This window comes from Eulemur rufifrons, chromosome 15 (assembly GCF_041146395.1).
Source record: "Eulemur rufifrons isolate Redbay chromosome 15, OSU_ERuf_1, whole genome shotgun sequence".
Lineage (NCBI taxonomy): Eukaryota > Metazoa > Chordata > Mammalia > Primates > Lemuridae > Eulemur > Eulemur rufifrons.
In genome coordinates, this window is record NC_090997.1 from 73,873,756 (window position 1) to 73,898,574 (window position 24,819).

The 24,819-nt window shown below is 34.3% G+C and overlaps 1 protein-coding gene across 1 annotated transcript in view; it reads right to left on the reverse strand.

The window, feature by feature from the left end:
* TRDN (triadin) overlaps positions 1 to 24,819 on the reverse strand; it is a 304,482-nt gene that overhangs the window by 240,872 nt on the left and 38,791 nt on the right. The window contains exons 6-8 of the mRNA XM_069489089.1: positions 16,380 to 16,445; positions 13,127 to 13,186; positions 5,382 to 5,552 (exon numbers count right to left, since the gene is read on the reverse strand). Of these exons, the coding sequence (XP_069345190.1) occupies positions 5,382 to 5,552; positions 13,127 to 13,186; positions 16,380 to 16,445 (297 nt within the window). The remainder of the gene's footprint in view (positions 1 to 5,381; positions 5,553 to 13,126; positions 13,187 to 16,379; positions 16,446 to 24,819) is intronic.

Consider the following 24,819-nt stretch of genomic DNA (forward strand, 5'->3'; position numbering starts at 1 on the left):
AATATAGTTACTGCAGTAGATGTAAGAATATAACCCTTTACATTAATATCTAAATACGGATAGGCCAAAACTCATAAAGTTTCAAAAATTTGCATGTAATTTGCTGGTTGAAATTGGAACACATTTTCCCACAGAAAAGATGGGGAATGGGAGAGAGGCTGGCTCTTAGATTACTCCAAGAATCTGTTTGTTCTTTGATGTACTGGAAATAACAGAACCTAGGAGCCCTATGGTTTGGAGATCAGTAAGGTTAAGGTAGAGGGTATTTTCTCTTTCCTAGACACAAGACTGTTTTCCTGAGCAAAACTGTAGAATGAGTAATTTGGCTCTTTAGACAAAGCAAGATGGAAAAATACATTTCTCTTAAGTGGAAAACTTGAAATTGGATTAGTGTGTGCTTTCTGAAATTGGCAGTCTTTTCCCTTTATTTCAGTACCTTAAGTGTATTCTTTTTAGATTTGTCCTTCTTACAATTCAAGAGTAGCTCTCAAAGGTCAACATAAACATCAAAAAGAGGAGGAATTTGTCAAAATACAGATTTCTGGGCTTCATCATCCAGAAAACTAAAATGCCATGGATATGGACCCTAGAAATATGCATTTTTAACAAGCTCCCCAGATGAGTCTAATTAGACTGCAACTGCAAAATCACTGATCTAAAATGCTTCAATTTTATTTTTCCACAATGATTACTAGTGGCGCTATAGATACCCATGACAGCAAAGTGGGGGTTTTATTTTTACATATATTGGAAATTTGGAATGCAGGGACTAGTTGTAATATGACCCCCCCATCTCCTGCCAGAATGAAACATTGTACTCTGCCCTAAGTTGTGATGGGATGATTATATACATAACATGTTTACTAGTGTGCTAAATTAACTAAAATCTTTACACTTCAGAGTTTCTTCTTTAACTTAATGCTGACAGTTAAAAAGAGACAGTGAATGAAACTTTTCAGCCTGTATGTTGAATTATGACCAAAGTACAGTTGCCCCTCCATATGCTTGGGTTCCATAACTCCAGGTTGGATCAAAACTGTAGTTATGGTAAGCATCTGGTGTTGATATGTACATTTTTTTCTTTTCATTATTCCCTAAGCGATACAGTATAACAACTATTTACATAGCATTTATATTGCATTAGGTATTATAAGTAATCTAGAGATGATTTAAAGTTTTCAGGAGAATGTACGTTGGTTATATTCAAATACTATTTCATTTTATATAAGAGGCTTTAGCGTTTGTGGATTTTGGTATTTGCAGAGTATTCCAGTATCAATCCCCTGCACATACTGAGGGACAACTGTACCATACTTATATTTATTATACTATTTCCTGTATCCAAAAATCATTCATTTAATTAATGCACCAGTAACCTAAAGAGCTTCTAATTAGAAAAAGGAAATTCCTTATGAACTCAAGGAATATTTTTTAATCTAGAAAATTATTTGGGTTAAAATGGGTAGGAAGTTTCTGTCATATGTAAATAATGCTATGATAGTGCATTCTAATGGCACCAACATATCAATAGAAGCATCAGAAGAATATTTTTAAAATAATTTAAATTAGGAATTTTCAAATATTTGGAGTTAGGATTCCCATTTTCACCTGTCCTCTGTATTGACCTTCACAATGCATACGAATTCTAGGTAGGTGTGGGTGTTGGGCAGTTCCTACTGTGTCTTCACCAGTCTAAGGAGAAAGCAAAACCAAGCCTCCCTAATTTTAAGATTCATTTTATAGAAATGGTTCTTTAAACCCAATTTCAATATTATAGCAGGAAATTTTTCATAATGAAAATCTAAATTGTCCTGCCATTCTAATTTTATTGGTATGAGACAATTTGTATAAAATAATTTCATATTTAGTCACTACTTCTAGGTCCCCCCCCCTCCCCCCAGCCCAAAGGAACATCCTTCCAGGTCTAACTCATGCTGTCCCTTTCTCCCCTCTTGATCCTCAGGGAGAGTGATGGATGTCATTCAACTGCTGCCTTGGTGGCGCTCCCTGTGGAGTGGCAGCTGGGAGAAAACGCATTCTGGGTGCAGAATGTCAACAGCATGGATATTTAATGATAATAATAATAAAAAAACTAATTAGGATGGGGCACACGTGGTCTGGTACTCTACGGAGATTCACATTAGCTATACTTTCTCTGCCTGCCGCAAATAGTTAAATAGTTGTTAGGGGAAAAAAAGAAAGAAAGAATGAGCAAAGTATGTGGCAGTTGGGAAATTTGTTTTATCCTTCCTCACAGACTTGCCAGAGACCATCAGAAAACTGGGGAGCAGTGTCTGATTACGCCAACCCTTCTTATTCTACTTTAAACACATTTAGGTTGATCCCTAAAAATGAGATTATGTCATATATGTGTGTGTGTGTGAGAAAATTTATGGTAGGCAGGTACATACATATGTCTCTTATTCCCAATGCTTTAAGTAGAAATACAGGAATATTGTTTCTATGCATAAGGTTAAGAGTAACCATATTGAATATATTTACACATATACTATATAATTAAATAATTACCAATAAGTTTGTGCCCCATATAAAAATCTGTTTTCAAATATATAAAGGACTTATAAGCTGTATTTATTTAAAAAGAAGTATTTAGAAATCTATGTGAAAAGAATGCCTCAAACTTACTAGGTTTAACTTAAGCTAAGTAAATAAATATTCTCTTGCCCAAAGAGCTAACTGACCAATTTTATTGAGTTATCAATACAAGAATCTCAAATTCAAAGCTACTTCACAAATAGCTGTTAAAAAAAAAAAAAATACTTCATCTTCATTTATCTTGTTTAGTTAAAATCATAATGTAATTAGGTTTTTTATTTAAAAAATGCTCTCAAATCTTTGCTTAGTAAAAAAAAAAAAAATTAACATATTTATGTGTTTTACCAGCTATTAGAGGTTAAATTTTGATTACTAACTTAATGATACATTTATATAATTGATGGTAGCTGTTCTCAGTAGGGAGACTTGCTTTAGCAAATGCATTTATTTAGCTGAGAAAATCACATATGTGTTTTTTTTAACTCTAAATGATATTTGAATGTCCTTTTAATAGATAAATAGCTCTTTGTGTAGAAATGAAAATAGTAAATTAAAAATGGATATGGTAAATAATGCTATCTTTAATAAATCAGATTATCAGTAGAAATAAAATACAGTATTTGTGAACTGGAAAATAAATATTATTTAAAAGTGTTCTGCTGATATGTCTTTATCAATAAAATACGGCCCCAAATATTCAAAGACACTAAAAGTGAACATCAAAAATATGTTCATGGCCAGGCGCGGTGGCTCACGCCTGTAATCCTAGCACTCTGGGAGGCCGAGGCGGGTGGATCGCTCGAGGTCAGGAGTTCAAGACCAGCCTGAGCAAGAGTGAGACCCCCGTCTCTACTAAAAATAGAAAGAAATTACATGGACAACTAAAATATATATATACAAAAAATTAGCCGGGCATGGTGGCCCATGCCTGTAGTCCCAGCTACTCGGGAGGCTGAGGCAGTAGGATCGCTTAAGCCCAGGAGTTTGAGGTTGCTGTGAGCTAGACTGACGCCACGGCACTCACTCTAGCCTGGGCAACAGAGTGAGACTCTGTCTCAAAAAAAAAAAAAAAAAAAAAAAATATGTTCATGTTTCTAGTTGCTAGATAAATATTTTGACATCCACAGATAACTGGCATAAATTTTTACATACTGTATTTATGAGTAAAAATTAGAATATACTTGGTATGTTTTTCACTGGTTTTATGTGATTATTTTCTTTTTGACAAGGCAATCTACAGTTAAAGTATTTTAGGATCTAAATAAACATAATAGGAAGATTAATTTTTCTGTTTTCTATCACAATAAAATATTCCATTCAAAATATTTTCTCTTTGTTGACTACATTGTTTTTTCTACTCAAACTATGTCATAAATGACATAATTTTGAGAGGTAATAATTTTAATATTTTTAATTTTCAAGGCAATACAATCATCTTGAAAAATGGAGAAAACTTTTAGAGCTCTGAAGTTTTAATTTCACTCCCATTTTAAAATATTACATTGAAATAAGTGAAAATTACTTAAATTAAAAGGTTGGTGAATCACTAAAAGAAAAAAATGTAAAAAGAACCTTTTTTCTTCTTTCTTTCCTTTTTAAAATATATTTTAAAAAATATCTATCTTTTGTCATATAAATCAAAGTTTATAAATAGTACTTGTGAATCAAAGTTTACAAATATTGTGAATTCAGAAGAAAAAAATACAAAGAGTGGGTAAAAATATAAGAGTGGATTACAAATTTCTTGTCTTGTACCTTATAACAAGGAAAAATCATTTTCAGTTTCTCTGTCCAAAGAGCTTACTCAATAATAAAGTTTTAAGATTTTTTAAACTAAAATCTCATAGAAACCAATTCCTTGATTTTATTGCTTAGATAAAATTACTCAAAAGTGCTCCCAGAGTAAAGGAAAATTTTATTCTGCAACACCCCCAAGAAGCATCATTTATAAGAATAGTCCCTAGAAATTAGATCCCTACATTCTACATGGAAGTCTTGAGATTGTGTAGCAACTTGGAGCCAGGAGTGGATTTAGGGAAGGAAAACTTCAACAAGGGCCAGAGATGTGGTGCAGTAAGGCCTTTAGTTGCCCCCTTAAAACTTTACCCCCTTACATTTACACAGCACCATTCCATAAAGAATTTCAGGATTATATTCCTCCTCCATGTAAGTGCTATATTTCTTCAAAGTGGGGATGTAAGTTTGACATTAGTCTTGTTGAAGAGCACCACAATAAGTCAGATTCAGAGCTTTCTAAAGTCATAAATTTAACAAATGACAACTGGCAAAGGGTCTTCAAAGTTCTTTTCTCTGTGTTTTTCCTATTAAATTATATAAATTTAAAAATTTGATGTATATTCCAAATCTTGTGCTCCTGCAGAGGCATCAGGAATGTATGGATAGTTTTCATGATACTTATTTGTACGAGTTGAACAGACACCCCTTAACAAAACCCTTAAGAACTGTTGTCATTTTCCCTGGACAGCTTTTCTCCAAAAAAGTATGACACATACGATCTTTATGCCACCTCAATAGAAATCCCACATCTCAAAAATTCAACATTTACTCCAGATGCTAACTCTAAGCCCCTTTTAAAAATACTTCAAAATCCACCTTTAGATATGTGAACATGTTTTAGTATTTTTATAAATAAATATAATTCCCAATGTACTGTATTTCCTTTTAGGCGTATTTTACTTATATAAGTATTCTACCCCCATTTTGCAGTCTGATTTCAGTCTTTTTCCACTTTTAATTTCATTACATCTGCTTCTTGCCTAACATTCTCTTAGAACCTCTGGCAGCCTCCTGCTCTGAATGTTTACCTTTCTGTTCATGCTTTGACACAGCGGCTGTCTCTCTGTCCTCCTTCTCCTTGGGTTTAGATGGTGGTTTCTGTACTTCCTTTACTTTTGCAGCTGTTGGCTTCGCTTTCTCCTGTTTCCCACCTTTTACTTCCTTTTTAGTCTTTTCTTCAAACTTAGTTTTCTTCTCTTCTGTATAAAGTTAAGAAATATTGGATCATTTTTGTTTATTTGCAAAATAATATTTTATCTCTAATTGGTCATTAAGAAAACTTGAAAAAGAAAGAGGAAAGAAAGAAAAACAGTAGAAAAATAGTGTTGTTTACAGAAATACTTGTGAGTTTTATTATAGTTTTATCATTTATGATGTGCTGGTAAGCTACTAAAAATAGCTCACTTGCAAATTGTGACTCTTTCTTAATTTGTACATGAAAATACTATTTTTTAGGTAATCAGGAACTTAACATGTCATAAAAGTATTTGTAATGTGCAGGGGATGTATATACAGGCATGTTTGGTGAAAAACGATGTTCGTACCAAACAGCCCAGTGAGTAAGTCCCCTTTTATAAGGATGTGATCATTTTGCTCCACAACTGAAAAATTTTTAGAGTCATTCAAGAAACTGAAATGCCAACACAATTTTTTTAAAGATAACTATTAGAAATACAAAGGTAAAAATCACTGGCACTGGTATTGACTAATAGAAATAAAACAATACAATCCATTAATGGATAACTGAGAGACACACAGTTTCTAATGATTTGGCTTTAAAGAGATTGAAAGAGTACAGAACTTGGTATATTGGCTCCTGCTTATCTTAATCCAGAGATAATTCTAACGTGGTGTTTTGTTTTGCTTTTGTTTTTGTTTTGAGACAAGGTTTCACTCTGTTGCCTAGGCTGGAGTGAGTGGTGCAATCATAGCTCACTGCAGCCTCGAACTCCTAGGCTCAGACAATCTTCTCACCTCAGCAACCCGAGTAGCTAGGACTACAGGTGCACGTGACCATGCCTGGCTAAATTTTTAATTTTTATAGAGACAGGATCTCACTGTGTTTCCCAGGCTGGTCTAGAACTCTAGGCCTCTCCTCGGCCTATACCGATACCCTCTCCTCGGCCTCCCAAAGCACTGAGATTACTGGCATAAACCACCACATCAGGCTTCTCTAATGGTTTTTAAAGCACTTAAATATATTCTAGGAGATAGAAAGGTTATAAATTAGAATATATATGAATTAGAATGTATATATTCTACACATACATATTCTTAATTTGATATTATACATACTTGGGAACAGGAATCTTGGATGCAGATTAATCAGTCTGTGGGTAATTTAATTATTTTTAAAAAACAATAATAATATAGCACATATTTGTGGAAAATTATTCATACTATGTGCTGTAAATTGTACATTATTTATTGTATGGGACCACACATAATCACTGTGTGTACCCCTTATTGTTATTCATGTAAAGAATTTGATGAGAACAATATAATCAAGTTTCTTGATTTTGGTATACTAAACAATGATTTGAGATTAAGCCAAGATAATATTGGGAGGTCCCAATGAGACAAGAATGAAATTGATAATGCCAGATGCTGGTTAGCTTACAAAATCAAAATTATTTGTGTTACTCCATTTAATGGACTTGACCCAACACCTCCCAAAACATTGTTTCTCAGAAACTTTACGGGGAGATATTGATATTGTGTTAGGGCTTGGAAGATATTCTTATGATCAAATAAATTTGGAAACACTAAACTTGTTTTTTTACCTTGAAATTTCTCAAAGCTAAAGCATATTGAGAATTATCAAGAAGGGGGATTATCCTATACATATTTTACAAAGTTATTTAACCACAGAATTCTCACACAAATATCACCCAAGAACTCTATAAACTTCTAATGTCTTTATAGCTTCTGTGACTATACTCAAGAGATTTTTCTTCTACTTCTCATGAACAATCTCTAAATCTCCTTTGCCAGTGTTTGCTCTTTCCTGCAGCAAACATACATTTGTGTAACTGAAACCATCCATTTTCTGTGGATGACATTCCAAGACTCCATACCAAAACATTTATTAGTGTCTGTTGGGAAAGAAAGTTCCACTGGGATAGCTGATAGCACCTCAAAATCATACAACTCTTGTATGTTCACCTAAAAAACCCTTTCAGAGGACCTATCTTGGCTTGGGCTAACAACTAATGCTCTGTGAGTGCTAAAGAGCCACACAGTAGTATAATTCTCTGAAGAAATTTCAGCATGGCATTTAAAACCCTGCCATGTCTGGCATCATTCCATCCCTACACTCACAGCATCTTTCCAAAAATTTCTGCCTCCACTAGACTACTTCCTTTCTCTTGAATAACTCATGTATTTTCCATGTGTCAAACATTGTCACACTGCATTCTCGTTATTTTCCATGTTTTCCACATATTTAAATTTCTTTATGTTTAATTCATAGGCAAAAAATGTCTCTGCCATTGGAATTAATCATTTCTTCCCTGAGCTTCCAATTGCTTGAACTTTTGTTAAAGTACATATATTATTCCCTATAATATATATTGTATTACAGATGGTTATTCACCTATCTTCCCTACCAAACTGAGAGTAAAGTGAGGATAAGAACTTTTATTCATTTTTGTAACACCCCATAGTGTCTAGCACAATGCTTTCTTTCAGAGAAAACACAGAAGAAACGTATTAGATTAGCAATTTTGATTAAGGAGTGAGTAAATGTTTTACTATACTCAGATCCTATGTACAATATAGTGATATACAGTTTGCATATGTAAATATGTGTTTAGAAATAAACTTGTCAAAACTTGTTAAATTTGCTGTTTTTGGTTTATATTTTTGTGTGAAATTGTTATTTTTGTTTACCCTAAATGATACCCATCTATTTCTTGTAAGTTGCAGCTGATTTACCCTTAGCATCATACTATGGAATTAAAGATGGGTAAAATTCAGGTCTATTTTTAATGCCATTATAATTTAATGGTCAAAGATGATTTTCTAAGAGGCAGAACCACTCATTATAAACATTGATTTTTAAGTGTAAAAATAATAAAATTTTCCCTACCTAATTTTAGACATTTTTTAGTGACCTTAATTCTTGAAACAGATAACTTTGCCTTATATTAGAAAAAAATGGGTGGGAACTCAACAATGATGTGGCTATAATAAAGAAAATATCACAAAACTATAGCAATACTCAATTTCTATTTATTTTTATCAAACTGGGTAGATATTCTTAAACTTTGTGCACAATATTTTTCCTGACTTTTCTCAAAATGAATTTAAGTGGCATTTGTACTTAAGAGTTAATTAAGGCCGGGCGCGGTGGCTCACGCCTGTAATCCTAGCACTCTGGGAGGCCGAGGTGGGCGGATCGTTTGAGCTCAGGAGTTCGAGACCAGCCTGAGCAAGAGCGAGACCCCATCTCTACTAAAAATAGAAAGAAATTATATGGACAGCTAAAAATATATATAGAAAAAAATTAGCCGGGCATGGTGGTGCATGCCTGTAGTCCCAGCTACTCGGGAGGCTGAGACAGGAGGATCGCTTGAGCTCAGGAGTTTGAGGTTGCTGTGAGCTAGGCTGACGCCACGGCACTCACTCTAGCCTGGGCAACAGAGTGAGACTCTGTCTCAAAAAAAAAAAAAAAAAAAAAGAGTTAATTAAGGAATGAAAAAGCAAAAAATATTGCCATGTTGTATTCAAATCACCCAGTTTTATGTAGGAAGATATTTGATTTATGATTTTGTGAAATGGAAAACAAGATGGTCTAATCAAAAGAATGATGCCAGCGTATTTGATCCAGTTTTGGAATTAGCACAACCCATTAACGACTGTGTTAGAATCAAAATGTCTAACACCAAAGTAGAAAAACAGCATTATCCAATAAACATACTAACATATTGTACATTTTTGGAGTTAGGAAATAACAAATTTCATCTCTCATTTATTAAGGAATTGCAAACTGCTTAACTTCTCTATGCCTCCCTCAGTTTCTCTGCATTAAAAAACAAATCACCACTGTACCTGCCTCTTCCTCTAGGGAAGCTGTGGACATAAGTAACAATGAAAAAAACAAAACTTTGAACCCTGCAAAATAAGTACATAATAATTTCTAATATTAAATCTACATACGTTGCATTCCTAGAGCTCTTAACTTACCCAGAGTTACTATATTATACTCATTTTACATATGAAGAATCTAAGGATCAAAAAGCCAGTTGTCAAAGACAGTGCAATTAAGCGGGTCAGGCATAGGTACAGTAGAACCAGAATGCCTACCCATTTTCTAATCACACTAAGTTGCTTAATATTGCTAATATTAACCTATGAAGATTATACCAAAAATGTATTTTAAGATAAATGAGAGCAGACATAAATACAAAGGGGCTAAGTGAAAGCAATAAAATGTCTTCCTAAGAGTGATCAGGACAGCATTAACCTCCCCACGTCATCAAACACACCAACATCTGCAGATTGTTACTTCCATGTCAGTTAGACACCTGGCCCAACTTGGCTCGCCCCACTTGACTTCTCTTCCCATCATTCTCTTCTTCTTCCCTGTTTTTGTTATTTTTAATGAACTACAGAAATAGTCTAGTTTTCCCAATGGATACAGGGTTCTACCCATGTACCAGGGCAGACATCGAGAGATCCACTCTTCCCCAGGAGGAAGTCCTGAAGTGGTCTAACCAGTTGCTGCCTTTAAGCAAACAGTGCTTGAAACAGAGCAAGAAACTTGCTGTTTCCACGAGAGAGCCTCTGGAATTCAAAGGACTTCAGGAGATTCTACTTTAATACTGGTCACATCTTTCAAAGGCAATGTATCTGCATTCCTATCTTAAATGTCATACAGTATAGTTTATGCCTTTTTTGTCTTATTTTGTTTTCCCAGAAATCACCCATAACACAAAGAGCACTTTTTATAAATTTCCTATTCTTAACATAATACATGTACACTTAAAATAAAAAATGAAAATTATAAATATGTGTATACAAACACACATACACATGTATGTACATAGGTGTATTTTAAACAAACATATATACATACATATACATGTGTTTATGCATATATATTTTATACATATAAAACATATATATATGTATTTTTGCTTATATCTATCTCCTCCAGAAGAATATAAATACGTAAATAGAAAGTATTTATAGCAGTCAGACTCAAGATGGCTCTAATGATTTCTACCTTCCAATATTCATACTTTTTTGTAATCCTCTTCCCTTGAATGTGGGTTGGCCTAGGAATTTGCTGCTAACCAATAGTGTATGGCAAAGGTGCTTAGAGTTGACTTTCATGATTAGTCTACCTAAGATTGTGATTTCTGTCTCACTAACTTTTTCTCTCTTGTTAGGTTTGATGAAGCCAGCCACCACATTAGTGAGACTCCTGCGGCAAGGAACGAAGGATGGCCTCCAGCCAACAGCCAGCAAGGAACTGAAGCCTTCATTTAAACAGCCCTTGAAGAACTGAATCTTGCCAATAACCATATAAACGAACTTGGAAATGATCCTGCCTCAGTTAAAACTTTGAATGAGACGGCAGCCCTGGATAACACCTTAGATGTAGCCTTGTGAGACTGTGAGGCCAAGGACTGACATAAGCACTGCCCAGATTCTAGATCCAGAGAAACCGTGAGATAATAAACGTGTTGATTTAAGCCTCAAAGTTTGTGATAATGTTTTATACAGGAATAAATAACCAATATAGCATTCCATAAAATTTTTTTGAAGGAATAAATGATACTAAACAAATTTTATGTAATTATCATTTTAAAGAATACTAGATGTATACTCATTTCACCTGTGTTTTCATCTTAATCCAATCATATATTAGTTATGTGACCTGGCCAAATTATTTGCTGTCTCTTGAGGTCAGTTTCTTCATATGTTAACCTCAGTAATTAATTTGGATGATCTCTATAATCCCTACTAGATTTCATATATAGATGATATATGATTTTATATGCATAAAATGAAAATAAATTATATGTACAAAATTTATTTTCATTTGCATTTTGAAACAGAAGAGAATCAAGTAGAATAAACTTGAATTTATTAAATTTAATTTCATCTTGAGACTAAATTCATGCTGCCTTCTAGAAAACAAAGTCTCAATTTATAATTCACCCAAATTAACTTCAATAAAATTATATTTGATTATCTCATGGAAAAATTTAATTTAAAAATATATCTGCCTCAAATATCTAATTATTTAATATTATATAGATAATCAAATTGAATTTTGAAAATAGATTTTAACTTTTACCTAAATGTTCAGTGTCTTAAAAATACTGGATAAAGATTTCTAAAATACTTATCACATAAAACCTATATTTTAAAAGGTGAGGAAGAAATTTAAATTGAGGAGATAAGATTGAGCTACGAATCCATTTTTCCTATCAATTGGTAGATAAATTTAGAACAGAAAACTTTGTTTACTCAATCTTCCAAAATACAACATATTACAGTAATATTCCAATTAATTGTTTGGTATATTATTAAGATACCTTTGGTTCTCAGAGTCTTAAATTATTGATCCAGATGTATGCATGACCTTTTCTTTTTGTTTTTTGTTTTTTTTTTTTTTTTGTTGAGACAGAGTCTCACTTTGTTGCCCAGGCTAGAGTGAGTGCCGTGGCGTCAGCTTAGCTCACAGCAACCTCAGACTCCTTGGCTTAAGCGATCCTACTGCCTCAGCCTCTCGAGTAGCTGGGACTACAGGCATGCGCCACTATGCCCGGCTAATTTTTTCTATATAGATTTTTAGTTGTCCATATAATGTCTTTCTATTTTTTAGTAGAGACGGGGTCTCACTCAGGCTGGTCTCGAACTCCTGACCTTGAGCAATCCACCCGCCTCGGCCTCCCAGAGTGCTAGGATTACAGGCGTGAGCCACCGCGCCCGGCCGACCTTTTCTTTTTGATAAAAGCAAATCCTGAATTTGAATCTTCTAAAATCAAACTCAAGGTGTAACGCTGGTCAAAAGCTGTGAACTAGATGTGTTAGTTTTCTCTTGCTGTAGTAACAAATTACCACAAACTTGGCTGCTTGAAGTAACACCCATTTATTCTCTCTCAGTGTTCATGATTCAAAAGTCTCAATATGGCTCAAATGGGTTCTCTGCTCAGAGTCTGCAAGACTAAAATCAAGTTGTCAGCAGGGTTGTGTTTCCTACTGGAGGCTCTGGGGGAGAATTGACTTTCATGTTTATTTAACATGGAGGCAGAATTCATTCCCTTCTCACGTTTTCCATGTGGGCCACTCAATTTTCAAGCCAGCCAAGGGGGACATATCCTCACACTTCAAATCTCTCTTTCTCTCCTGCCGAATCTCTCTGCTTTTAAAGATTCATAATACTACACTGAGCCTGCCTGGATGATCCAAGACATTCTCCCTGTTTTAGATCAATCGTAACTACCTCTGCAAAATACCTTTTTGCCATGTCATGTAACATAGCCGTAGGGAAAACATCAAGGGGTGAAGGTCACGGGAACCCAAATTCTGCCTTTATAAAGTAAAGCTCCTCATTTTCCTCTCATATTTTGAGATTCTATATTATTTTAATAAGTATTTGATTTTACTATTCTTTTAGATAAGAAATTTTAAATATAAGTCCAAATTAATTTTTTATGTAAATGAAATGCTGAATACTTAAAAATATCTAGCTGTTAACCAAAATGTAATCCTTCAAGTAAAAGAATTTAGTTATAGAAATAAAGGGAAAAGTTACCTTTTGTCACTGTCTTTGTTTCTGGTTTTTCTTTTTTCTCAGTTTTTTCCTTGTGAGTTGCTTAAACAGAAAATTTTACATTAGTACACATTTTTAATGGATTTCAAAACCAAGTTTCTTTTGATCTCAGTTTTATAGCCACCAAAATCATGTAATATTTTGAAGATTTCTTACATTAATGAGCCTAATTCAGAAATAAAGAGCTACGAATGTAATAATAGCTATATAGAATTCAATGTAAAAGGCTTGGCATTTTAAGACTTAGAAAGCATTTTGAAAGCTAGATCCACCCTGCTTTTATAAATCATTATTCCAAGTAGATAAAGCTTTCAGGTAAGACAAACTAAGAGGGAACAATTTTATAAGAATTTGTCAAAAAATATATCATTGTGTCAAAAAGAAGAACTATCTTTAGGATTAATAAAGAGAAATATTTAAATCAGGACTAAGGATTTGATTAAGTTATTTCTCAACAGAGGCACAATCGACAGTTGGAGAATAGTTCCTGGCTACAAGGGACTGTCTTATGTATTGAGAAAATGTTTAACCTTTCTGGTCCCTGCTTAACAAATGCCCTTCATTCCAATGTCATTTTGACAACCAAAAAATTTCCAAACCTTCCCTAAGGTTAACACTTTTAGTTGAGAACTAATAATGGTGTATAAAGTCACTCAAAAAAAGATTACTGATTGAGTACTGCTTCTTCACTGAACAGTATTCCACACGATACCAGAAACATTATACTGCCTCATTGTTTAATAAATTAATAAATCAATATAAATTTATTTAAACTTTTATTTATATACTCTGGTAAAGTCCTGTGTCTCCCAATATTGTCAATTAAAGGAGATCTGGGAAGTACAACAGCACATACAGCTTATATTTAAATTTCAAATACATTAAACTGTGTGATTTGGTAGCTTCCCAAATCACCACACATTTTTCAACACTTATATTACATGCTGGAGAATAACGGTGGGAATTAAATAAATTATAAGAAGTTAAGTGATAAAATACAAGATTTAATTAAATAGTTGGTTTCGTGAAGGTGCCAAATTACTGCAGTAAAAAATTGGAGTCCCAAATACTTCCACTTCTCCAACTAAATTGTAAGAACAGTAATGTACATCAGCTTTACTTATATCACAAAAGGAAAAACGTGTGCTTGATATATTTTTAAAAACTATTATCTTTAGATACAGTCTATGGATAGTTTCCCTGGAATCTTAAAGAGATGATGTAAGTCTTTTCAAAAGCTTAAAGCATAATGTTCAGTTGAGGACCAAGTGACCCTGACAGATGCTGAGCTGCTGAGAGAGCAGGTGCCTCCTCCTCCAGGGTTTCAGCGTCCCCACCACTCGAGCCTGACCACAGTCACCTCCTTTACCACTTGGGGTTGTGGGTAACAACTTAGACAATGTTAGCAGAAGGAGTCCTATGCCAGACTAAGCAGGGCACAATTCACACAAGGTCATCTGACTACATTGTAATAACCTCTCTCTTAAAAAGAAATCCTTTAATTGGCATACAGTAAATAAAAGAGCACTTACAATGTAGCATTTTATTTCTGCTTCTCAATTTGGATACATTTTCTGCAACATTTATAATTTAAGGGTGAAACGGTCTCAATATTTTTAAACAAAAAAACATTTGGCTAATGTGAAGGTTGAAAAAAATTATAAGAAATATCAGAATATTTCCTTTAGTCAGAGTACATAGAACCTGACGCTAATAATTCTGTAGAATTCAATAGCAGACAGAAAAATGGTCACTATTTTCCAAAACAGAGAAAGAAGATGGCTGTATTGAAATTCATGGAAATTTTCACTAAGTTAGCATGAATAAAGTAACAACTATTTAATTCAAATTTTTCAATGTGAATATACAATAAATTACACTGAAGCATGTTTCAACTAATCTGATTCCTAAATGTCATAATATGTTCTATCAAAGTGGAATGTTAACTAAAACAAGAAAACTCAGCAGACTATGCAAACTGTGGATGCATAAATCAGCTGAAATCTAGCTCATATATCCTAGACATGATTGACTCTAAACATCAAAAATTTATTAGAATATTGCCTCACATCATACATTGAAATTAATTTTTGATGAGTTAAAGTTAAATGAAAAATATGAAATAACTTTTTAAAAACTTGGGGAAACTATTAGTGGCTACTGAATTAGTTGTTGAATGAAGGTTCAAAAGCAGAAAGACCACAAGAAAATGCCAGCATATCTAGCCACGTAGAAACTCAAGAATCTAATCACACACACACGCATACACTCATACATGGACTCACACATGTATGTTCGCACAGACAGAAATCATATCATCAAATGCAAAACAAACTGAGAAAAATATTTGAAACAAGTGTTAGACCAAGATATCTACATACCCAAATGACACACACACATCATAAGGAGAGAATGGGCAATAAGCATGAATAGTTACATAAGGAGATAATGTACATTACTGAAAGTCACATTTAAATCTTCTCACTTACAAATAACAAACAGTTCAAAAATACAGTGGAAGGAAATATTCCCATTTAAATACAATGCAGCTTTTTAAAAAGAATGAGGAAAATATAAAATATCTATTCACTGACATGAAAAGATTTCTAGGATATATTGTTAAATTGTAAAAGTCAAAATATATGACATACTAGATTTTGTGTAATAAATAGGGAGAAACGATAATATGTATTATCTATCAAAGAGATAATAAAGCTCTGGAAGGATACATATAAACCTCACAGGAGTGGTTTACTATGAGTATGTGGGGTGGGATGGAATTGGAACCAAGAAGGTGGGAGCAGGATGAGAGGAAGTTTTTCACAATGTATTTTTACATGTTGAGTCATGAGACTGTATTATCTATTCTAAACAAATAAATAAAAATAAAAAATAAAAAAGTCTAATAGGTAATTAAAATATGCAGGTTAAAATGACGAGATCTGCTTTCTTACCTATCAAATTGGTAAGCATTTTCTGAAATAATACCCTCATTGCTAAGATAGGCTCAAAACTGCCAAAGGAAAAATTGACACAACATTTTGGGAAAGTAAAGTGGTAACAGACTTCAAGTCTTAAGTATGTTATTCCCCTCAAGCCAGAAATTTCTCTTTTCAGATTCTATCCTAAGGAAATAATTATAACATAATTTTTAAAAAGAAATGAATGGTCAAAATCTGAATGTAAAGAATGGGAAAGAACTCGGTGTGTTCAAACAGTAAGAATTAATCCATACCTTTCTTTTCAGGTTTTTCTTTTTCTTTCACTTTTACTTTTTCTTTATCTTTTTCTTTTACTTTTTCTTTTTCTTTGTCTTTTTCTTTTTCTTTTTCTCTGTGTGGAACTGGAACAAAAAAGATAATACTTTTCATTTAAATACAAGGAATAAATAACCAGACAATTGCATGGCCGTTCTTGATGTTGAAAACTTATCTGCTACATTTAGAAATCTTCCATTAACTGCCATGAGATTTTACATAGTTAGAGGTTTAGACTTCAAGATATTTATAGATTTATTTTTTATTTCATATCCAAGTATAATCTAGTACCAAAGCCAGGTCTGATTGCAAAGATAAGAATATCCCTCAGCTTTTCCAAACTTTAATTTAATGAATTATAAGATTTAAAAAAGGTCACATACCAAAGGAGTTCAAGCTCTTTCAATAATACCTTTGTAATAGTCCTCTTAGCCATCTTCTTTTATCCAATATTACACTCCCTATCATTTATTTATACAAGAATATAGAGAAAACACTTTCTATGAGCTAAAGACTCTGCTAGGGTGGACAAATTCCATCCCTGTCATCATGAAGTCAACAAGCTAATGGGTGATGGATGCTAAACAAATATTTACAAAGATAGGTACTTGTCGTTATAACTGCTATGAGGAAAATATGGGGGATGACACGTCCATATACAAAATGGGATCCAATGTAGTCTGCACGTTTGGGGAAGGCCCCTTGGCAGAAGTGACATTTAAGAATTAAAAATTAGAATAAATTAGCCTAGGAAGAGAGAGGAAAGACAAAAAAGAAGGAAACTATTTTAGAAAGTTGGAGCAGAATGTCCATCTTGGGAATATTACTACACCTATTATTATAATAATGATCTGACTAATCTTTTGAACCTTTAGATTTAGATTTTTCTCCTTCACAGTAACCTTTCCAACATGACAATCTGGTCATATCATTCACCTGCTTTAAATATTAGCATCCTCCTCATTGCTTAGAATAGTATCTGCCACATAGTAGGTACTATATCAGATATAAAAATATTTAATTGCTCTAGTGATATGACATTTGCTTGCCAATCCAGTCTCATCTACCAGGAATTTCTCCTTGAACTTTACATTCCCATCTTAACAAAATGCTTGTAGCTCCACAAGCACACCATGTTCCCTCACAATGCTTTTGCATCTCTTCCTGTTTGTGCCTTCTACCTAGAATTCCCACACCCACATTTCTTATTTTCCTTTCTCTGTTCCATGCATTCTATCATTGTGGTTCTAATGCCTCCTCTTCTGTAAAGTGGTTTTTTGGTTTTTTGGGGGGATCTCTGCTTATTCCATACACCAATTGCACTGTATACATAATTCTATTTTAGCAATTAAATAATAACACAATTGTTCACATGTCTGACTACCCAGCAGATGAAATCTTTAGAAGTTACACCATATGATTTTATTTTTGCATCGCTGGCTCATGATGTGGGGTCTGTCACATAGTAGATTCTTCAAAATACTTTTGTATGAGTGAAATTCTAAAATGTTATCAGAAGAGCTAGTTTCATCTTCTAGTTAAATTTTGTCTATGAATGATATGGTGTAGATGTAATAGGCGCTACTTGCTTCCAATCATTTGAAAGTTTTTTACAATTTATTAAAAATTCTTAAATAATTAAAACAGAAACAGGAGTAAATAAAATTCCTTCAAACACGTAGCTATTATTTTTTCTTTCCACATTTAATGGTTCTTTTAGGTGTTTCTGAGCTACTAAGTTCAATATAAGTATCTCACAAAATACAGCAAGGAAATTAGCACTCACACTGACTGCAAATGGCTTATTTTGGTTCCTCTAGATCACTAGTAATTAAGCTAAAAACCAAAAGAAAATCTTGGCAAAAACAAAGCCTCTTTTAAAGTTTCTCTAGGGGGAATCAAGTTTGTGTGAGATAAGCTGTGCTTTCAGAGCTCTTATTGGAAAGACCCCCAGGGAACACCTAATCTTTGTCTCTGCCTCTGTAAAGAATGGGCCTCACCCACCTCGGACAGCTGGTTGTCCATTCCACTAAAGGATTTTCGGATTGACGTGTGTACAGGCATAAATGGGAGAATTAATGCAAAATCAAAAGAGCAAAGGGGCTGAATTCAGACTCAAATTAGCATATTAATGCCTCATTTCTGTTACCCTGGGGAAGAATCTGGTTCCTCCCAATCGAAGTTTTGATGTACAGACACAGTATTGAATGCTGGAATTTCATTAGACCTCTCAGAAATGGCACCATAACATTGCTTAGTGAAGCAGCTGGACCCATGTGCTCTAGGGAGCTGTTCAAAATGGCAGACAGCCACCAAGCCTTCTTGGATGGAAACTTCAAACTTTGGCAAGACTGTGCTAAAATACCAAGTTTTGAAATGTCTTTCAACACAACAATGCAACAATCAGTAAACTGCTTTGGCAATCATTCTAAAATAAAAATGATTTGCCATAACTGTTGCTTTTGCCTGTGCATCTCTTTGCTTAGAAGCCATAACCAGTTTTCATACAGAGGAAGAAGAGAAGAGTACCTTCTTGTCACCAGCCCTGTTTGACAAAGTTATATGTCAGCCAGGACTGTTTTAGCTTAGGATAAAATAAGCTTTTTGCACCTGCTAGAGCTTAATGTGTTTGTCATCCTTATTTACAAGAAACAAAAGTCCCTTTGGTATGCTGATAATTAAAAACAAATGGAATCTACCAGTTGGAATGGCCCTGATGTTTGGCATTGGAGTTGGCATGGCCTTTCTGCTCCTGCACTTGCCCAGACTCTGACCTTTCCCTGACCAGAACATTCAGCTCAACTCAACTCAAGCGCATCTCTCACCCTCCCATATGGCCTTTCTCCAGCACTCCCCGAGCTGTGCTGTCTGCTTTTGCTTTTGACCCTGGAAGCTGCCAGGCAGACTGTGTCTTTTTCTGAAGTATATGAGAGTTCACAGTGTGCCTGACCCTGCTGTTCTTTATGGGGCAAAACACTCCCTGGTGTCAAACAATAGAGGCCATGTTGTCAGAGTTCTTTTCTTGATCTCTCTGCTCTTAGTTCAAAAATCAAAAGTTTTCGTGCCAAAATTTTTAAAATAGTGATTTGTATAGGCTACTACATTCTTCAGTTGATGATTAGCAAATAAATTGAATTAACCAAAATTCTAGAATTCACACTTGACATCAGACTACTGCATAGGACTAACCTTGAGTACATAAACCAAGAGAAATCAGATAGATAAGGAAGTAAGCACGATATCTTTTCACTATGAAAAGACTATGGGGAGTATGGTTATATGTAATGGATTTTTCTGATTTTTCTTTTATTTCTCTGCTTTTCACATTTCTAGTGCTTTTTAAATCATAGGTATTAGTACTAAAGTAATATATGAATTTTAAATAGGTCAACATTTCAAACAGCTTCATAGAATTCATATACATTCATGTTTTCATTCATCATTTTTCTTTACAAAAGAACATCATAGACATCCACTCATCTTAAATTCTTAAAAAACAAATTTCATTTCAGCCATTACTAAACAAAAACTCCAGATGTACTCTTGGTTAATGTGTATGTCTCCATGTGTATGTTTCATTCTTTTTGTAACAAATTTGTAGAATTTCAATTCTGTGCTAAGGCAAAATGGTCTGTCTGCATGCTTTTTAAAAGGCAATATAAACTCCCACAGAAAAGCATTCTTGAATTAAAAAACTCCACAGCCTTGTCTGTCCCATGTCCTGTGCAGACTGTAAACTTGTTCTTATGAGCCGAAGTGGGCTGATTGGATTCTCCACGCAGGTTATTTACGATCTACCCTTCAATAGTGTGTATGCTTCTTCTTTATAGTAAAATTACTTTTAAGTATCTGTTAAAGTGAAGATTTGGAAAAATTACCCAGTTACAAATCTCATCTGATACATATGCATCAAATATTAAAGAGATTTTCTCATTCTAAAATATTAGTTTTATTCTTAAATTTAATTTAATTGTATGGACAATTTCCCCTTCACCTGGGGCTACGTAGACACAGTAAGAATTACAATCACTTCCTCATAAGTGAACAATGACCATGGAGGCAGTGATGCGTAGCTTCGTGTACAGCCTTCTGTTCTCATTTTCTAGGTTTATATTTCACAGCTGCCAGAAAGGAAAAGAAAATATATTTTATACTTTAAGGAGTCAATTAAGTGCAGCTGAGAAAAGACAAAAATAAAAGTTTATACAATACAGGATGGCTACATTAATTTTTATAAAAGGTTCTAGGATATTTAGGTATATTTTCATGTCCTATTCTCTTTGACTTTTGAGCCTCACCATTAGCTACATCTTCTGTCAGCCAATGATTTCAATCCTGCAATTGTTTCCCAGAAACTTAAGAAGTCCTAAACCAGTAGGTGTTACTGTTCTAAATCACCCTATAAGAAAATCTTCCTCTGACTTGGTGCAGGTGATACTGTTATGGATTGAGTTGTGTCCCCTCAAGATACACTGAAGTCATAACCCCCAGTACCTCAGAATGAGACCTTATTTGGAAATAGGGTTTTTACAGAGACAGTCAAATTAAAATCAAGTCATCAGACCGGTCCCTAATCTAACATGCCTGGTGCCCTTAGAAACACGGGAAATTCAGACACAGAAAGACATGCGCAGAGGGAACACTGTGTGAAAAGACAGAGGCACAGGGAGAGCACTGTTTGAAGATGAAAGCAGAAACCGGACAGATACATCTACAAGACCAAGTTCCCTGTCAAACCAGCAGAAGCTAGGAGAGAATCATCGAACAGATTCTCCCTCACAGCCCTCAGAAGGAACTAATCCTGTGGAAACCTTGACTTTGGACTTCTAGGCTCTATAACTGTGAAACAATAAACTTTGGTTATTTTAAGTCACCCAGTTTTGTTACTTGGTTATGGCAGCCCTAGAAAATTAATGCTAATATTAATATTAATGCTAATTCTAATAATTAGATTTCTGTTGTGCCCCTTTTACCAAATTTCCACCTGATTATTTAAGGACTGATCTCTGACTTAGCTTTTGTGTCTTCCATTTTAAGTTCCAAAGTCCGCATCTGAGCTCCAAGCCATTCATTCCTCTAAGGCCCTCTCAGAAAACTGCAGTCAGACTAGTCAGCAACAGAGACAATCAGACCTCAAACTGCATGTCTCCTTCAGGACATCTCTGTAGAGTTCTTAACCACACAGTGGTATAACTGTGAATTTACATTTTTGGGTCTATGAATGGGCTAGGTCTAATTCATTTTTGATTTTTTAGTGCCTAGTATGGTGTTTGACATAAAGTAAGTGCTGTGAATAAATTAATGTCTATTATCACCTAATGGTTGTGGTCACTTTTTCCATTTACACTATCTGCCTGCCAGGATACACCTTATTTTCGTCAGCTAGCCATCTGTCAGCATACATTTCTACCATGTGAACTTCTTCCGCATTTCTTTGGTCAGTTCTTCACCTGAACACCTGACAATCCAGGTGGATGTAGCAGATACCTACTGTTCTGACTGCCCAGCAGGTCCTCCTTTTGTCTAGGAGCCTTCTTGGAAAAAAAGTTCTTTTTCTACTTATATGTTTACCATTGGATTCTTGTCTTTTCTGGTTCGTTCTGCTCTACAAGTAAATTGGCATGCTTAATACTTAAATAGAAGCCTAAATATTAGGTTATTAAGTATGGAATGTCTGATTTCCTTAAGTACTAAATTTGACAGTTGGTATCTTTGACATTCCACTTTGACAATTTTTTTTTTTACTGTGAAGGTACATTCTCATGCTTTCAAATGTACATTTTGGCTTGTGATTGTCTTTCAATTTTTTTTTTTTTTTAGAGCAATTTTTGTGGAACCATGGATAAGTCAAAAATTTGTGTTATTTTTGAATATGAGTTCTATCATGGAACCAATGCAGCACACATAGCTCAAAATATCAACGAAGTGTTTGAGAAGGATGTGGCTAATGGATGCACAGTACATCAGTGATTTGAGAAGTTCCAGTCTGGTAATTTTAATCATGAAAATGAGCCACATGGATGACCTGAGACCAACGTGGATAATGATGAGCTGAAAGCTGTATTGGAAGTGAATCCATCTCAATCTACATGTGAATTATCAGCAAGGTTTGACATTACTATTCCAACAATATTGGACCATTTGAAACAAATGGGCAAAGTAAAGAAGCTGAAGAGATGGATTCCACATGAATTAAATGAGCATCAGAAGAGAAATCCTCCTGAAGCTTGCCTTTCTTTGCTGTCACAACATAAAGGTGAACCATTTCTACACCGTATTATGTGTGATGAAAATGGATTCTTTTTGACCATCACAAGCATTCAGCACAATGGTTGGATAAAGATGAAGTGCCAAAACACAATCCAAAACCAAATATTCATTAAAAAAAGCTAATGATGTGTGTTTGGTGGTCCAGTGCTGGTAGGATCCACTATAGCTTCATGAAACCTGGTTGGTCAATTACATGAGATGCCTACTGTAACCAATTGGACAAAATGATGAGGATGCTTGCAATTAAGCAGCCGAGATTGGTCAATAGTCGAGACTGGGGCCTTTATTGATGATAACTATCACCAGTCTCTGTAATTCTTTATGGTGAGTCTGTATAGATCTTTTTATTTAAGACATTTGTGGACAGAGGTGTTTATGACTACAAAAAATCCCTAGACAAAAGACTGCCAGAGGAAAATGGTCAATATTTTTTTTATCATTTAACATGTGACTCTACATCCCACCATGAGTATCCATTCATCTGAAACACTCATGGGCGGAGGTCTTGAGACTGCCCTTATACATTAATATATTCACTTCCATCTGGACATTTATTAGTTTTTATAGGTTAAACAGATATATATTCTAAAATATTAGGCTTTAAATACAGGTGTATTCTTCAAGATCATTTTGACTTACAAAACCTTTCATTTGAAACCATCACCCTGATATGAAATCAGCATTCTTCAAGCTAAATTGTACTAGAACACTCTGCGTGGTACCCACAACTACTCTGTTGTAGTGAATTCATTCCACCTGCTCACCAGGGGCCATTTATACAAATAACAGTTTGGTGAATAACATTTGGTAATCCAGGGAAAGTTAAAGTATGGTTGAAAGTTTCTTCTAAGCAAACGTAATGTTCCACTATATTACTAAATGAATCCAACACAGGGTCACAAGTACATATACTATTCTGCTTCTGTTTATAAAATAAATTTCTACCTAGTTTATGTAGAGAAAAAACACAAGGTTAATTTAGTTCAAAGATAAACTTTTAATAACATGTCAGAGCTCATACCTTAAAACTATAATAAGTACTCATTGCTAGCTTATGAGTTAAAGTGAGGTCCATTGAAACTGCTGCATCCTTCCTTCATGAAAAACATCAAACAAAATAAACAAATGGACAAAGTAGAAATAAATGTTAACTAGATATGATGAATTAAAATCATTTAATATGGATGACTATAATGAGTACCTGATTTTCTATGAAAATAAGTCAGAATTGAAACTGATTAATTCTTTGACACCGTAAAAATGAATTAGTATATTTATATCAAATTGTTTGAGAAATATATATTTTCTATTATTATTATTTTTTCTTTTTTTTTTTTTGTATCCCAGTAGATGAGCGTATCATCTAGGTGTAGACTCACAGGCTTCCCAGTGACTTCTATGTTCCTAAAATCTCTTGAAGGAGAAAAACAAATAAAGACAATAAGATGTGACCTAGCAACAACCATTACCAAAGTTTTTATTTCCTCTCAGCTTCAGTATAATGAACCTTTATCCTCAGATATTTGCTGGCTTGTTTATAATCATCACAGACTACTATTACCTTGGAGATATTATAACTTTTCTTCTAAGAGTTTAAAATGCTTTGATAACAACTTAAAATCCTGACTATCCATCATATGTAATCATAACTGACATGGAACATTGTGTATAGAAAACTATTTACCTACATGTAAGAACAGTTATAAAACTGTTATCTCGGCCGGGCGCGGTGGCTCACGCCTGTAATCCTAGCACTCTGGGAGGCCGAGGCGGGTGGATCGCTCGAGGTCAGGAGTTCAAGACCAGCCTGAGCAAGAGTGAGACCCCGTCTCTACTAAAAATAGAAAGAAATTATATGGACAACTAAAATATATATATACAAAAAATTAGCCGGGCATCGTGGCGCATGCCTGTAGTCCCAGCTACTTGGGAGGCTGAGGCAGCAGGATCGCTTAAGCCCAGGAGTTTGAGGTTGCTGTGAGCTAGGCTGACGCCACGGCACTCACTCTAGCCCGGGCAACAGAGTGAGACTCTGTCTCAAAAAAAAAAAAAAAAACCAAAACTGTTATCTACATAACAGACTAGTTATAAATAAAATGTTTATTTTTACCAAACTATTTGGTAATAAAGAGCAGGCATTATTCTACC